The following is a 15,468-nucleotide window of genomic DNA, read 5'->3' on the forward strand; positions in this document are numbered from 1 at the left end:
AGAAATAGGTCCACGAGGTGATAAGCAGAATATAGAGAAAATATTAAAACTGGTGCATGGATCTTCAATAAATATTAGGATGATAGAAACAAACTATAAATGTTTAACTAGGTGGTATAGGACACCGGATATAGTGGCAAAATATCAAGTAGGGCAATCTGGGGAATGTTGGAGGGGGTGTGGACAATTGGGGAACATGGCACATATATGGTGGCCCAATTGCCCAAAGATAAAAAAGTACTGGAAGGAAATACTAGGGTATATAAAGATGATAAATAAAACCCAAATACCTGAAAACCCCTGGACCTGTCTTTTCCATTGTATTGATTCTCGAATAAAAGAATATAGAAACTCCCTTACAATTCACCTTATGAATGCAGCAAAGAGCATGATCCCCAAAAACTGGAAGGAAGTAGAAGCCCCTAAAATAAGGGAATGGTTATAGAAAATAGATGAAATCTACAGAATGGAAGAACTTAGAGCAAAAGACGAGGACGTAGGTTGGGAATTCCAGAGGAAGTGGAAAGCATGGAAGATATTTAAGCTAACAAGGAACTATGGCGAGGCTCATAGACTTTAGGCGAGGAAGTGGGGAGGGAGGGCTCCCCTCCCATCCACTCATTCTTGGGAGTGGATGAGAGGGCCGGGAGGGGATGGGGAGGGTAGAGAGGGGGACAGATCTATGAAAAGATAAGAAAGAGGATGGTTTTATGTTGTAATATATTTCTGATATAGTTGTCTACCTTCCCCTGTCTGTAAAACATTTTTTTTTTAAATGTGATAAAGATTTAAAAAAAAAAAGTCTATACATTGCGATTACAGGCGTTCAGCGGCCGCAGCTGTTTATGAGGCTGGGTTCACACGAGCCGCGGTTCGCAGCAGGGATCCGGTGCATCCCTGTTCTCCATTTCACTGTTTGTACAGCCAGTGATTACCACTGGTATCTGTAGATTCTTTGCTGTTCCTGAAACTACAGTTACTCAGGTAATGTTCAGACCTAATGGGTTATTTACTCTTTTTTTTTTTAATCTGATCAGTCACCAGTATAAAGCTACTCATACACATTTAGATTTCTCTCATTTGTTGGGGAACTGAATCTTTGTTGGAGAACTGAAGCAGTAAGGCTATACTATAACAATTCATGAATGACAATTCACATTATTAAGAGTGCCTATTGGCGACCAGCACACTTTGAAGTAATCCTTATTATGAATCTGTTTAACTATACAGTGCCTTGCGAAAGTATTCGGCCCCCTTGAACTTTTCAACCTTTTGCCACATTTCAGGCTTCAAACATAAAGATATATAAAAAATTTATTTTTTGTGAAGAATCACCAACAAGTGGGGCACAATTGTGAAGTGGAACGAAATCTATTGGATTTTTGAAACTTTTTTAACTAATAAAAAAAAAGAAAAGTGGGGCGTGCAAAATTATTCGGCCCCCTTGCGTTAATACTTTGTAGAGCCACCTTTTGCTGCGATTACAGCTGCAAGTCGCTTGGGGTATGTCTCTATCAGACTGAAATTCTTGCCCATTCTTCCTTGCAAAACAACTCAAGCTCAGTGAGGTTGGATAGAGAGCGTTTGTGAACAGCAGTTTTCAGCTCTTTCCACAGATTCTCGATTGGATTCAGGTCTGGACTTTGACTTGGCCATTCTAACACCTGGATACGTTTATTTGTGAACCATTCCTTTGTAAATTTTGCTGTATGTTTGGGATCATTGTCTTGTTGGAAGATAAATCTCTGTCCCAGTTTCAGGTCTTTTGCAGACTCCAACGGGTTTTCATCCAGAATGGTCCTGTATTTGGCTGCATCCATCTTCCCCTCAATTTTAACCATCTTCCCTGTCCCTGCTGAAGAAAAGCAGGCCCAAACCATGATGCTGCCACCACCATGTTTGACAGTGGGGATGGTGTGTTGAGGGTGATGAGCTGTGTTGCTTTTACGCCAAACATATCGTTTTGCATTGTGGGCAAAAAGTTCGATTTTGGTTTCATATGACCAGAGCACCTTTTTCCACATGTTTGGTGTGTCTCCCAGGTGGTTTGTGGCAAACTTTAGACGAGACTTTTTAAGGATATCTTTGAGAAATGGCTTTCTTCTTGCCACTCCTCCATAAAGGGCAGATTTGTGCAGTGTACGACTGATTGTTGTCCTATGGACAGACTCTCCCACCTCAGCTGTAGTTCTCTGCAGTTCATCCAGAGTGATCATGGGCCTCTTGGCTGCATCTCTGATCAGTCTTCTCCTTGTCTGAGCTGAAAGTTTAGAGGGACGGCCAGGTCTTGGTAGATTTGCAGTGGTCTAATACTCCTTCCATTTCAAAATGATCGCTTGCACAGTGCTCCTTGGGATGTTTAAAGCTTGGGAAATCTTTTTGTATCCAAATCCAGCTTTAAACTTATCCACAACAGTATTACGGACCTGCCTGGTGTGTTCCTTGGTCTTCATGATGCTCTCTGCACTTTCAACAGAACCCTGAGACTATCACAGAGCATTTATACAGAGACTTGATTACACACAGGTGGATTCTATTTATCACCATCAGTCATTTAGGACAACATTGGATCATTCAGAGATCCTCGCTGAACTTCTGGAGTGAGTTTGCTGCACTGAAAGTAAAGGGGCCGAATAATTTTGCACGCACCACTTTTCAGTTTTTTATTTGCTAAAAAAGTTTAAAATATCCAATAGATTTCGTTCCACTTCACAATTGTGTCCCACTTGTTGGTGATTCTTCACAAAAAATTAAAATTTTATATCTTTATGTTTGAAGCCTGAAATGTGGCAAAAGGTTGAAAAGTTCAAGGGGGCCGAATACTTTCGCAAGGCACTGTATACTATCTACAGTGGTAAAGACTCTATTGGCACTACTAGGACAACAATCCTGAAGTTTTTAAATATTCAATTAGCAGATGATCAAATCTCATTATTTAGCATTTGTTGGCTTTGCAGACTCCAGTTAGGCTACATTCACACTGGTGCCTAGCCCCTGTGCAAATGACAACAGCAGGAATAGCTATGGCCACCAGTGAACTGTCATTAAAGTGTACAGAGCTCTGCAGCCACAGCTGGCTGCTGGCAGATGGCAAAAACAGCAGTAGGAATCAGCCGATTCCTGACGCTGCCATTTGAACTGGGCTAGTCGCTCAATTGATTGGCTGCTAGGTAGGGCCAGCGCAAGCATAAAGCAGCTGCCTAAGGGCAACAGCATGGGGGGGGGGGCAGTAAAATCCAATCTCCAGCCACTTGCTGTGACCACACTGACTGATCATGCATAATTGGAATCTGTCCTTTGACACTGATGCAGGCAGAACTGATCACCGTAGTGCCTCCTATGCCATCTACATCACATCTGTGCAGTCTCCCCCCTGACGAGCACCCCCCCCCCATACAAAGTACTATCAATGTGCTTCAGTCCAGCCTGGTATTGCTCGAGGGGAGGGGCGCTCCTCATCCTGACACAAGGGGGGTTATTTTGGTCTTTTTTTTTTTTTTGTGGCTGCTGATGTGTGAGACCAAACTCCTGACTCCAAGACTCTGCTCTGCACTGTCTGCCAACCCCAGCTGGACTGCCTCTCATCTCTATCATGGGCTGCACAGAGGGAGAACCAAGGTGAGTCACTGTCTTCAGTATGCTGTGTACTGGAGGATGGTGCATGAACCATACATGGCATCCCTTTTCGAATTGATAGGATACACAACCCCTTCCCTTCCTGTGTCTCAATAGTCTATCTACTAGATGTGATGTATAATGAGATGTACTATTAGGCCCCTTTCACATGGGCAGACTCCGGCTCAAATCCATCTATTTACCATGGAATCTCTCCGATGATTCTCGTGGAGTAGGCAGATCACAGGTCCATGTCCGCTCCTCTATGCAGAACGAACATGGACAGAGCATGCTCTCCTCTATGGGCAGTTGGAGGTAAACAGACCTCCTGTCATTTACATCCAACTTTCATTCGATCCAATCCACTAGACGGGTGGCTAATGGATCGGATCCCCATCCGATTTTAGCAGATCAGATTGGATGCAGGCAGGTGTAAATGGACACGTGTCCATTTACATCCGCCTCTCCAAAGAAAGAGAATGGATGGTCCAATCGGGTCCACCACCTGAAAAAACAGACAGGCAGACTCAATCGGAAAAGTCTGTGGGAAAGGGGTCTTAAAGTGATAGTAAACTGCAGCAGTTTAAAGAAAAAAAAACACCTGCAAGACCACTGCATAATGTGCCAGGATGCATCGCATCCTAGCACATTATGAAAGACTTACCTTAGAACAAAGCGATCCAGTGGTGTGCTGTCATCACTGACAAGGCTTCCATCTTCAGCCAGTCTTCCTTCAGGGTTCACATGCTGCAGCAGTGGCCAAGTTGTGATGACATCACTCACACACATGTGCCCTTGCTTCTAGGCACAAAGCTAGGGCTTTAAAGTAGAATTAACAGCAAAAAAGGTTATAACCCCTTCCAGTTTTTTTTTATATGGGGGGAAGAGGGGGATTTGGTAGAATCAGGGGGCGGGGACAAAATGCACCTTGGCCTGTGTAGGCAAAAGTCCTTGCACCGGCCCTGCTACTATGATCAATAAAACTACCTTCTTTTTATATTAAGTTGATCGCTGCTGACTCCCCGCCCGCAGAACACAATAGCACAGTGGGAGGGATTCCCTCATCAGTACTGACTGTGTTGATGGGGGAATCAAGCAGTTGCATAATTTATGGGCTGCTTTAGTGTTTAAAAATATGCCCATTAGTTGTACATTTCAGGTGTGGAAAATCAGATTGTCTATATCAATACTAGTATGTAGAACACGTACATTTTCATTTTATACATAGAAACAAAAGTCAACTTCAGCAAAAATAGAAAAGAAATACTTAAACACGGTGGTGGTTAAAAATAAAATAGCAGTGACTCACGGTGCAACCAGATTCCAGAGTGTTTTTTGAAGTCAGTGAAAACAAACTTCTGATTAACAATAGTGTTTTCCAGTGCATTACAAATTCAACATTTTGTATGTCAAGTAATGATTTACAGGGCAGAGCATGACAAAATTATGAGTGGAAATGTAAGGAACATTCACACGCCCCTTGCAGGAGTATTTAGAACACTGCATCCTCATGCTGTTTAGAGGTCTGGCCTTATAGACCAGATTAGGCCTTGTGCACACTGGCAGATTAGCCCCTGTGCGTGAGATTTCCATGTTTTTGGCAGTTAGAGCTCAGAGGCACACAGCCCAGCTGCTGGCAAGCTGAATATTGCCACAGCTGAGTGGGGCTTGACAGAGCACCTTGTGGTATTAAAGTTTAGGGCATTATGTGTTCAGGGACGAATGCCCAGAAGGCCAGAACACAGACTTCCTACATGTTCATCCCTGGGCACATACTACCCTAAACTTTAGTACCACTTGGTGCTTCGTACAGCCCTATCCAGCTGCAGCAGTTTTCAGCCTCTGAGTTTTACAGGCTGCCAGAAGGAAGGTGGGCCTATGCCATTCTCCTGAATAAACAGGATTGCCAATGTGCACGAGGCCCAAGAGTGCCTAGAATTGTGTGCACTACATGGACTTGAGCATTGAGCTAGTAGATAACACTTGAGCACATAGCAGCTAAAGCTACAAGTTGGTTCGCTGCAGCAAGAGCACCAGTTTCAATACAAGAATATGCCTAGCCAAAAACGTTTTTTAGTAATCTTTGGAGTGGGAAAGGATTAGAACCCCATTAATTATTATTATTCCTGCCTGTGGCTCTGTAAAAAAAGATTTATCCTCACTTACTTCCCAGTTGGCAATAATTTCACCAGATAGGAAGTAAGGATAAGGCCAGGTTCACACTGGTACGACAAACGCTCTGACATTGGGAGCTCATGTCGCATGGTGTGTTAAAATCAATGTTTTCCTATGGGAGCCGTCTTAACTGGTCTGACACAAGTTGGTCCGACTTTGGAAATGCTCCCTTTACTACTTTGGTCCGACTTTGATCCCACTTCAGCCCATTGACTGTCATTGAAGTAGGATCAAAGTCAGATCCTTGTCCTAACCATCCGACTTTGGCATCCAACATTGTGTTATTTCCTGCCCCCTGCTGTAGCCCCTCCCAGTGTGTGTGTTTAGTTTTGATTGGTCAAAGGACAAGTCGTACTATCTGAAAAGTTGGATCAAAGTAGTATCCTGTTCATGAAAGTCGGATGGATGTAGGACTGATGTCATAGAGCAAAGTAGAATGAAAGTTGTACTACTGTTGTGTAGTATAGTGTGAACCTGGCCTTCATCTCCAACATCAACAGACACAATTTAAGAAAGGAAGGAATTGTGACTTCCATGTAAATTCCATATGCTTATAATAGATATATCTATGTTAGCTAAGGCCTCATGCACACAGGGCATTTTTACAGCTGCTGTTAGGGGTGTCTGACTTTTTTTGTTTTACTGTCTCTAAATGCCCCTCAGTGTTAGTCCATGCTCACATAAACTTTCAGACGCATTTGGAGGCATAAGCGTTTAGGGGCAGTAGAAAAAAAAACAGGCTGTGCGTCCAGGAACAGAGGTTGTTGAGCTGTAAAAACGCAAAAAGCCCCCAAAAAAATTCTAAACGCAGCTTAAATTTGTAACAAGCTTTTAGCTGCATTTGGCATTTTTACATTATAGGGACTGTGTTTACTGAAAAAACATGGAAAAACACCCAAAAATGGTATTTAAAAACACGGCTAACCGTGCATTTTTAACATGGCTTTTTCAAGGCAGCAGCGCTGGCATTTTTTAAACATCCTGTGAGCATGAGGCCTAAAAGCTAAGTTTCCCATTTGAATAAAAATGACTATATAGAAAAGGTGCCCCAGAAGGTTAAAAGAGAAGTAGGAACAAAGCTTTTTTGGCCCTACTTCTCCTGGGGATCACAGGTGTGCACTTCATTCTGAACTCCTGTGACCTCTATTCCGCTGACAGCAGGCTAATGTCACACAACTTTAAAGTCAGGATCCACCCAGATGCCTGAGGGGCAGCTGGCTCTGCCTCTCAGCGTGTCGCCCCTGCACAGCCTGGCGCTTCAGTGAGCCCTGGAGGGGCAGAGCTAACAATCACTGGCTCACTGAAGACCAAGAACCAAGCAATCGGCAGTATTTGATAGCCCATACTTCTCTTTTAAGTGCCCTACCTGTAGGCAATGAGTGGCACCACCAAATCCTGTCTGGGAAACTCCTGAAGCTAGGATGCACCATACGTTGAGCACTCTCCCTCTTTCAAAACCTGTACATGTGCAGCTCAGAGGGACAGAAAGATTTGTTTCCAAAATAGTTTAGAGCTGTGTAAAGCATATATAATTGAGCACTACCATGTCTTTTCCTCTCCACACACCAAAACAATCTTGCTAGAATGAAACATTCTGGTAGATTAAAGAAACAAAACATTTAAAAAAAAATGTTTTTCTTAATTTGGCACTGAACATCCACTACCACAGAATCCTTTCAACCTACATATAAACATTCTTTAGAAAATACTACAGCTGACTGTCTGATAACAATAGATTTTACTATTGTGCAGCCGACTATTTCCTGTCCAGCCTAGAAGGCTCTCAGCCTGGGTAGGCTTCTGTGCACACATGGTTGTTTGTGTATCCATGATCACATGCAGATACAGCTGCCAGAAACAAGCCACTCTATTTCCAGTATTAGAACAACACTTGCCATGTACACACGATTTCAATTTCCGACAACAAATGATGAAACTTGTTGTCGGAAATTCTGACCATGTGTATGCTCCATCGGACATTTGCTGAATTTCCGACAACAAATGTTTGAAAGCTGGTTCTCAAATTTTCCGACAACAAAACTTTTCGGAAATTCCGATCATGTGTACACAATTTCGACGCACAAAAGTCCACGCATGCTAGGAATCAAGCAGAAGAGCTGCACTGGCTATTGAACTTCCTCTTTCTCGGCTTGGCGTACGTGTTGTACGTCACCGCGTTCTTGGCGATCGGAATTTCCGACAACATTTGTGCGACCGTGTGTATGCTAGACAAGTTTAAGCCAACATCTGTCGGGAAAAAAAACACGGTTTTGTTGTAGTAATGTCTGATCGTCTGTATGCAGCATTACATTTTTTCCACATTGTTACTAGTAATACATATTACTTAGAAGTAAGCCACTGGGCCACCATTCTTTTTCCTGAAAAGGCTGGCCAGAGATGGGCTGCTTTTAAGAAAAAAGCCAAACATTGGTCAACATTTTTTCCCAAAATAACTTTGCACCGATGATTGCTTTGGAGGAACTTTATGAGCAATCACAATCAAAAAGATATCCCCTACCATGAAAATGGTTGGATAGAATGACTAATTATCTGACAATCAAAAAGTCGCATAAAACAGTTATAAATATACATTTATTGTTCATGCACTTGCGATATTGATGCCTACTATATGCATCTCAAATTATAAGCAACTATGTACTTCCACTGAAGTTGGTATTTGCACAGAACCTTTTGGGGCCTGTAGTAGTGGACCTGGGTGGCAGACAGGAACACTAAATATACGGGGTGCCACCTGCTATGTGGTGGGGGGGGGGGGGGTGACATTGCTTCTTTATGTGACGTCTACAATATCTGATAACCCCAGACTGCTGAAAGTCAAACTCTGCTTGGGTGTAATGTGTTACCACATGTTTGGTCTTTGCACTGTTGTAATTATTATATATTAATTATAAGAAAGCAACCATTGAATTTTTACATTTTAAATGGGATAATACAGAAAGCATAAATTCACTGGCCACCATTGACCCCTGAGGATGTGCCCTAGCACAAAATGAAAATTCATTGGGCAGAGCTTGGGTGCTGTTGTCACACCACCGAGCGGTGGGCATTTATGTGATTCCCAGTTTTCAATGTTTTTATGTCTGGATGCATTTTCCAGTGATGTTTGATTTTATGCTGCAGTGTATGCTGATATTTTTTTTTTAAATACTACACTATTTTGTTTTCCATTTGGTTCAGCTTTGTGAGCTTTTTTCTTTATAGCTACAATGTCCCTTACTGCCTCTACCGGTGAGGCTGAATATAGGTGGGGGATTGGAGTTGTTATGAAAAGGAGAGCCTGTCCATACTGTTTCATAAAGTGTTTATTACACCCATTGGCGGTGGACTGGTGCTGTCCACAGCTTGAAGTTGGTCTTCTCACTGGATACATTTCTGATGAATTGGTGGAAGTTAAGCCCCATATACACTATCAGCTTTTCTGCTGAGTTTTTCCTTAAGATTTACCAAAACCATATAATATGAGGTCAAACCTTAGCAGTTTGAATTTGTAAGCAAGCAGGCAGGCCCCTTGCACTACATGGTTTTGGTAAACCTGAAGGAAAAACACAGCAGAAAAACTGATAGTGTGTATGGGGCTTAAGAAACATACTCACACTTTTTGTATTTATGTACAAATTCTTATGTATCGTGACATATGTGAATGAATTTATGCACTATTTTTAAATCTATATAGCACATTATAATACTATCAGATTTTGATTTGGGATGATTGAATTTTAACATCATATTTTATATTTTTTACTCTGTTTATGTGAAAGGATTTTGTATATTGATCTATGTTTGTTAGCTGCCTGTTTCCATCAAGTGCTGACTTTCTTCTTATGTAACATAAGTACAAAGAGCAGCAAATATGTAGGTATGGTGCATAAACATAATAATAATAATATTAAAGTATTTACCTCTGCTGACTCTGGTGTTTTCTTGTCTGTAGGTTTGGTTGCCGTGGCTGCTTTCTTATCGCCATGCTGCAATGAAATACAATTGTACTGTTATCTTAAATTCTTGTGTCACACCTGGAAACAAAACATAGTTTTACCGTACTACCTTCAAAATCAAGCAGAAGTTGGTCTAGTTCTAGAATCTTACATATATATCTGCTTTATATTAGGAAATGTTCATCTATTCCTTGAATAGGTCATTTGGAATGGATCTTTGGATCTGGAGTTCGATTTAGCAGTTTAGGACAGGCCACACGGATTACAACCCGACAGTATAATTTACTCTGTTAGATAGAATTATACAGATATCTAAAGGTGTGTGTGTGTGAGTGGCATTCATAATGTATGAATGAGGTTGTATAAAATACTGAGTGGCTAAGCTGATGACTTTTATTTAGACTCAAGTAGATTTTTGAAATGACAATGCCACTTTTCATTCTGACAGCTCAATTTTACTCAACTCAACCTTATTTTAGCCATGTGGCTGCCATTTTCAAATGTCTTGGACTCACTAGATTGAAAATAACTGTCATTTTTAAAAAGAAATAAGTATTTTTATCCTGGTGTAGTTTTGTGAACCGAGCCTACTGCATGGGTCTGATTGGATATAAATTGAATGGACTCTTTAGGTAGGCCCTTAAGACTGCATAGTTGTACATATGTTGTATATACATTTTTCCTTCCTAAGAAATAATGGAAACTCAAATGATTTGTTCCGCAACCATAGATTCATAGGTTCTTCAGTTTATAGTCCATATAAAAAGATTATAGTAATGCGATAGGTTGTGTAACCATAAAATGTCCATCCACAAACGGAGCTTCCACAAGGCGATTAGAAGCAAAATCCAGCAAAAGCTACAGTGTATAAAAAAAGAGAGGCGCCTCTAACTGTAGAAATATGTTGCTAAATGTTGTACCTGCATTAAATGTAACCATATTGCTACACTTAGAGGTGCCTCTCTTCTCTTTTATACTCAGTTTTGACATGACGCTACTCTTATATCAACACATCGCTTGTATATCAAGTCAAAATTTATTTAAAAATTTTGCTTGTATTGCAAAACTGTCTCAAACCAAGGTTTTACTGTATGCTCATTTATGCCTAGGGAACCGATAATAGTTTTTACTTAACTCATGCCTTGCTTCTGCAGGCTCCCTCAGTGCTGTAAAACCAGCTGATGCAGTCTCTACCCTAAGGTGGGGGTTGCAGGTACACTGATGCCGTTGCATACAACGCAGGGCCAATAGACACAGAGAGCAGAGCCCACAAGCTGGAGTGCAGAGAGAAGGACTGAACCCCAGCTGTCGGAGGAAACAAGGGATTAGCTAAGTAAAAATCTTTTTGTACCCTAAGTTCAAACAAGCATTTAGAGTTTTCAGTGCGCGGGAAGCACCCTGCAAGGGAGGATTTTACTTTTCCCTAGAACTCCGCTTTAAGAAAAAACATTTGTTTAAGATTTTGATAAAAAAGGGCAAGAAATACGTTCTTTTCCTATCAGTAGATGCCGAAAAGGCTTTTGATAGGGTAGATTGGGAATATATGTTGCAGATATTATATAAATTTGGCCTAGGTCCGCGAATGCTTAGGTGGATAGAGGCTTTAAATTCCAAACCTACGGCCCAGATTCAGGTGAATGGAACTTTATCAGATACCTTTAGGTTCTATAATGGAACGCGCCAGGGATGTCCACTCTCTCCCCTACTCTTTGTGCTCTCCTTAGAACCCCTCCTAGCATCTATAAGAGCAAATGATGAAATTGAAGGTATAGAGGTCTCTGGGCAAGAGCATAAGATATCTGCGTTTGCAGATGATATTATGCTATATCTCCCAAAGCAATCACTCCCAAAGATACTGGAAGAATTAGGTGAATATGGGGTGGTCTTGAATTTTAAGATCAATAAGGAGAAAATGGAGATATTAAATATTTGTATCCCCCCAAGGAGAGAAGAGAACTTAGAGCTCTTTTCTCCTTTGTTTGGAAGGAAAAAAGACTAAAATATCTGGGAGTATTTCTATCAATATCAATAGCAGACTTATACCAGGATAATTATTTATCTCTTTTGAATAAAATTAACCAAGACCTGAAGGGCTACCCTGCACATAGACTGTCATGGTTTGGCAGGTTAAGTGTAATTAAAATGATGATCCTCCCAAAAGCTCTGTGCATCTTTCAAAGCCTCCCGATTAATATCCCAGTGCCTATTTTAGAATTATTAGATCCTTGCTTCAGAAATTTGTATGGAATAGAAGAGGAAGTCGAATTTCCTATACAGTAATGAGTAGATCTAAAGATAAGGGGGGGTACTCTTCCCAGACCTTCAGAAATACCATGCAGCAGCAGCAGTATTGAGGAGAATTTTGGATTGGGTTCATAATGTCCCCTATAAAAAATGGGTATCACTGGAAGATATGAGTAAAGTTGCCCTAGGTCAGATTATCTGGATTCCAGGGGAATAAAGAGGTCTCCCTAGAGAAATGGCCCCAATTACAACAGAAACATTAAGCGTATGGGATATGGTATTCAAGGGTATGACAGGGCAATATAATATCCCCTTGATGCCCCTGATGGGAAATAATTATTTCCCCCCAGGGAAAGATAATAAATTGTATTTAAGATGGACCCATTCGGATAAATTGAGATTAAGAGACGTCCTAAAAGCAAGCGCCTTTTGTTCATTAGTGGAACTACGAGAAAAATACAGTATAACACCATGGGATGGTTGGAGATATAGACAGCTCCAACGCTTTATAGAATCCTTTCCAAAACCACTTCCCTCGGATAGTAGGTTAAATTCATGGGAAAGATTAATTGACCAAGGGGGGATAAGTGGACAGGGGATCTCTAAAATATATAGAATGCTGATAACTTCTATGGATGAGGGGTAAAGACGTCCCTTGGGGAGGCGAGAAATAGAATTGAACCAATCAGTACCGGAGATGCTGAAGGGAAAGGATATGGACTATGTCCACTCCACCTCAACGGATACAAGGATAAAATAAATGAATTATAAACTATTGACTAAATAGTACCATGTTCCATCCAAAATGCATAAAATGAATCATGACTTATCACCTTTATGTTGGAGGGAATGTGGGGCGGAAGGAACTCATGCTCATATATGGTGGCAGTGTAGTTTGATCCAGCCATACTGGGTGGAAGTCCTGGATCTAATTAAAAAGATTAACGGGACAGAGATAGAATTAGATCCCTGAAAATGCTTGTTCCATTCGATTTGGGGGTTCCAGGAAAAAGTACCCAATTTCTGCTGAATGCAGAGAAAGTGCTAATCCCGAAACATTGGAAAACAAAGGAAATACCAATCATAAAGGATTGGTTTAGAGAGATAGAACAAGGATAATGGAAGAATTAATAGGTTTTCAAAGGGATGCAGAAATAAGATTTCAGGGTAATTGGAAGAAATGGTTTGGATTTAAACAGTCCCTGATTTACTTGGGAATTATGGGGAATGGAGGGAGTAGGTAGGGGCTTGCCCCCCAGATGTTCTACCTCCGATAGAGTGGCGAAGGATTAGAACTTCAGTTTGCCTTTTACTGCTGTTCAGGGCTAAAAAATAGTATTTCCTCACTTCCTCTATGCAAGTGACACTTGTTTTACTGGACCGGAAGTGGAGGCAATTCTACAACAGGGACACAGATATGATTTATTTTTTTATTTTTGTTCGTGTTGCTGTTGCAAAATTCCCCTTTCTTCTTCTCTGGTCAGCAGGGCTACAAAAAGAAGCAAGGATACATTTCTCTAACAGAGCCCCCCTGCATAATCGTAAAAACACAAAAGGGATTCTAACCCTTTATCAATCTATCTATTTATATTCTATCTAAAACAAAGAAAAAATGGTTTTGGCTTGATGATATTATTATTATTATTATATAAGATGTATATATCTCCGACAGTTTACACAAAGCTTTATGATATGCAGAAAACCTTTCTGTTTGTATATCCCATCTGGTCATTGTTACTGCAAAACATCCTATGCTCACAAGGTTTCCATGATCAATGCTATTTAATCTTCAGAATTGTTTGTTGTGTTAAATGTCTTTATAGTGAAAACAAGCATGTGTGTCTAGCTAAACATTGCTTTTAAGAGGGTGAGTACTGTTTGATGTTACTATCTATAGCATGATTAAAGTATTCAATAGAAAGGCAGTTATTTATCCAGAAATGGTAGGAGACATCCTGTTTGTGCCTGTCCTTTAACGGCAGGATCAGCTGTGACCATTACCTAATGCAGACAGCAGCACACCCACAGTACTGTGCTCCATGACAGATTTTCCAGCAAGCTGAAAAATCTCCCTGTGTATAATGATTACCTCTGACTCCATGCTGAATTTGCTATTTCCCTTCACAACATATCATTAAATCTGGAGGATTACTTTAGCTTTTATCAGCCCATTTATGTGTAACCTAAAATACAGAACAGTACAATGTTGCCACATTTGTGTTCAAGAATTCTCATGATACCTAAAGCCAGCCATAGGTTCAGCAGGCCAGGGACTGACCATGTATGAGCAAGATAATTGTACCCAAGGTGATCTATCAATCAGTTTGGGTACAACCAGGGCTGTCTTAATGAGTGGGCACACCTGGGCAGCTGCATGGGGGCCCCTGCACTTTCCCTAAAGCAGTTGGTCCTTGAGCCTACGCTGACCCAAAATTCGGGGCCCCATGGTGGCACTGAGAGTGATGGACACATAGGGGAGGCAGGCAGGCAGCGGTGCGCCATGCTGTGCAGAACAATACTGATTATTTCACAGCCAGCAGGGAGGGGCAGGGCTGGAGCGCCAGTGATGCTCTGACCCTGCCCCATGCAGCTTGAATGCTCAGGACTCAAAGGCTGCAGGGTAGGAGCTGGAGTGGGAGCTGCAGAGTTGGCAGCACGGAGAGCCCACCTGTGGAAGTAGCATTGTGGATGGTTTCATGGTGAGCCCAGCTGAAAAAAATGCTTGGAATGCCCGGAGGGATGCTCCCTCCTCCACCCCTCCTTCTACATGCACTGTATCTCCACTGGAAAAGGGGGTACTACATGGGGGATAGCTAGGGTGTAGAGGGGCCATATTGCTGGGGAGGCATCAATCTAGCAGATATATTGCATGCATAGGACAGCTTTGTCACTTTATGTATGTAGTATTTTTCCACTGCTTCTTTGCTGTACAGAATGACTGTTTATGTAGTTAATGCGGAGCTCCACCCAAAAGGGGAAGCACCGCTTGTCTGTCTCCTACCTACTTGAGGTATTTCAAACCTGCTCTGTCTCCATTGTAGGGGCCCTAGAGCATTACTTTGCCCAGGGGCCCATGATGCTATTAAGACAACCTTGGGTACAACCAGCATGTCAGATTTTTCATAAGATTATTGCCAATGGCTATAGCCGCTAGCAATAATCGCTGTGTGCCCCCCCCCCCCTCCCGGGGAAAACAAAATAGCTCCACAGGAGAGATTGCCCTCTCAACGCTGACTGTTGCTGGGGGAATCAAGCGATTTTCTTTCCTACAAGCTGTGATTGCAGAAAAAGAAAATCGCTCCATCTATGGCTGATTTTAGTCCCATCACTAGGTGGTCAGAATCTGGGAATAATGGCTGCAAACAGAGTTTTCGTGCCTGGATACACAAATATAAAAGCTCACATGACAAACTCTAACCTAAACTGAAAACCAATTTTCCCCACTATGGATGTCATAGCGCTATACTTTTTAGCTCTC

The 15,468-nt window shown here is 41.6% G+C and overlaps 1 protein-coding gene across 4 annotated transcripts in view; it reads right to left on the bottom strand.

Moving 5' to 3' along the window:
- Positions 1-15,468, bottom strand: part of CAST (calpastatin) — a 219,759-nt gene that overhangs the window by 134,949 nt on the left and 69,342 nt on the right. For all 4 annotated transcript variants that reach the window (XM_077462355.1, XM_077462352.1, XM_077462353.1 and 1 more), the window contains one exon: positions 9,711-9,776. In XM_077462355.1, coding sequence (XP_077318481.1) covers positions 9,711-9,776 — 66 coding nt within the window. The remainder of the gene's footprint in view (positions 1-9,710; positions 9,777-15,468) is intronic.

Source organism: Lithobates pipiens, unplaced genomic scaffold (genome assembly GCF_037356315.1).
Source record: "Lithobates pipiens isolate NorthernLeopardFrog02 unplaced genomic scaffold, aLitPip1_a1.2 Scaffold_3, whole genome shotgun sequence".
Taxonomy (NCBI): domain Eukaryota; kingdom Metazoa; phylum Chordata; class Amphibia; order Anura; family Ranidae; genus Lithobates; species Lithobates pipiens.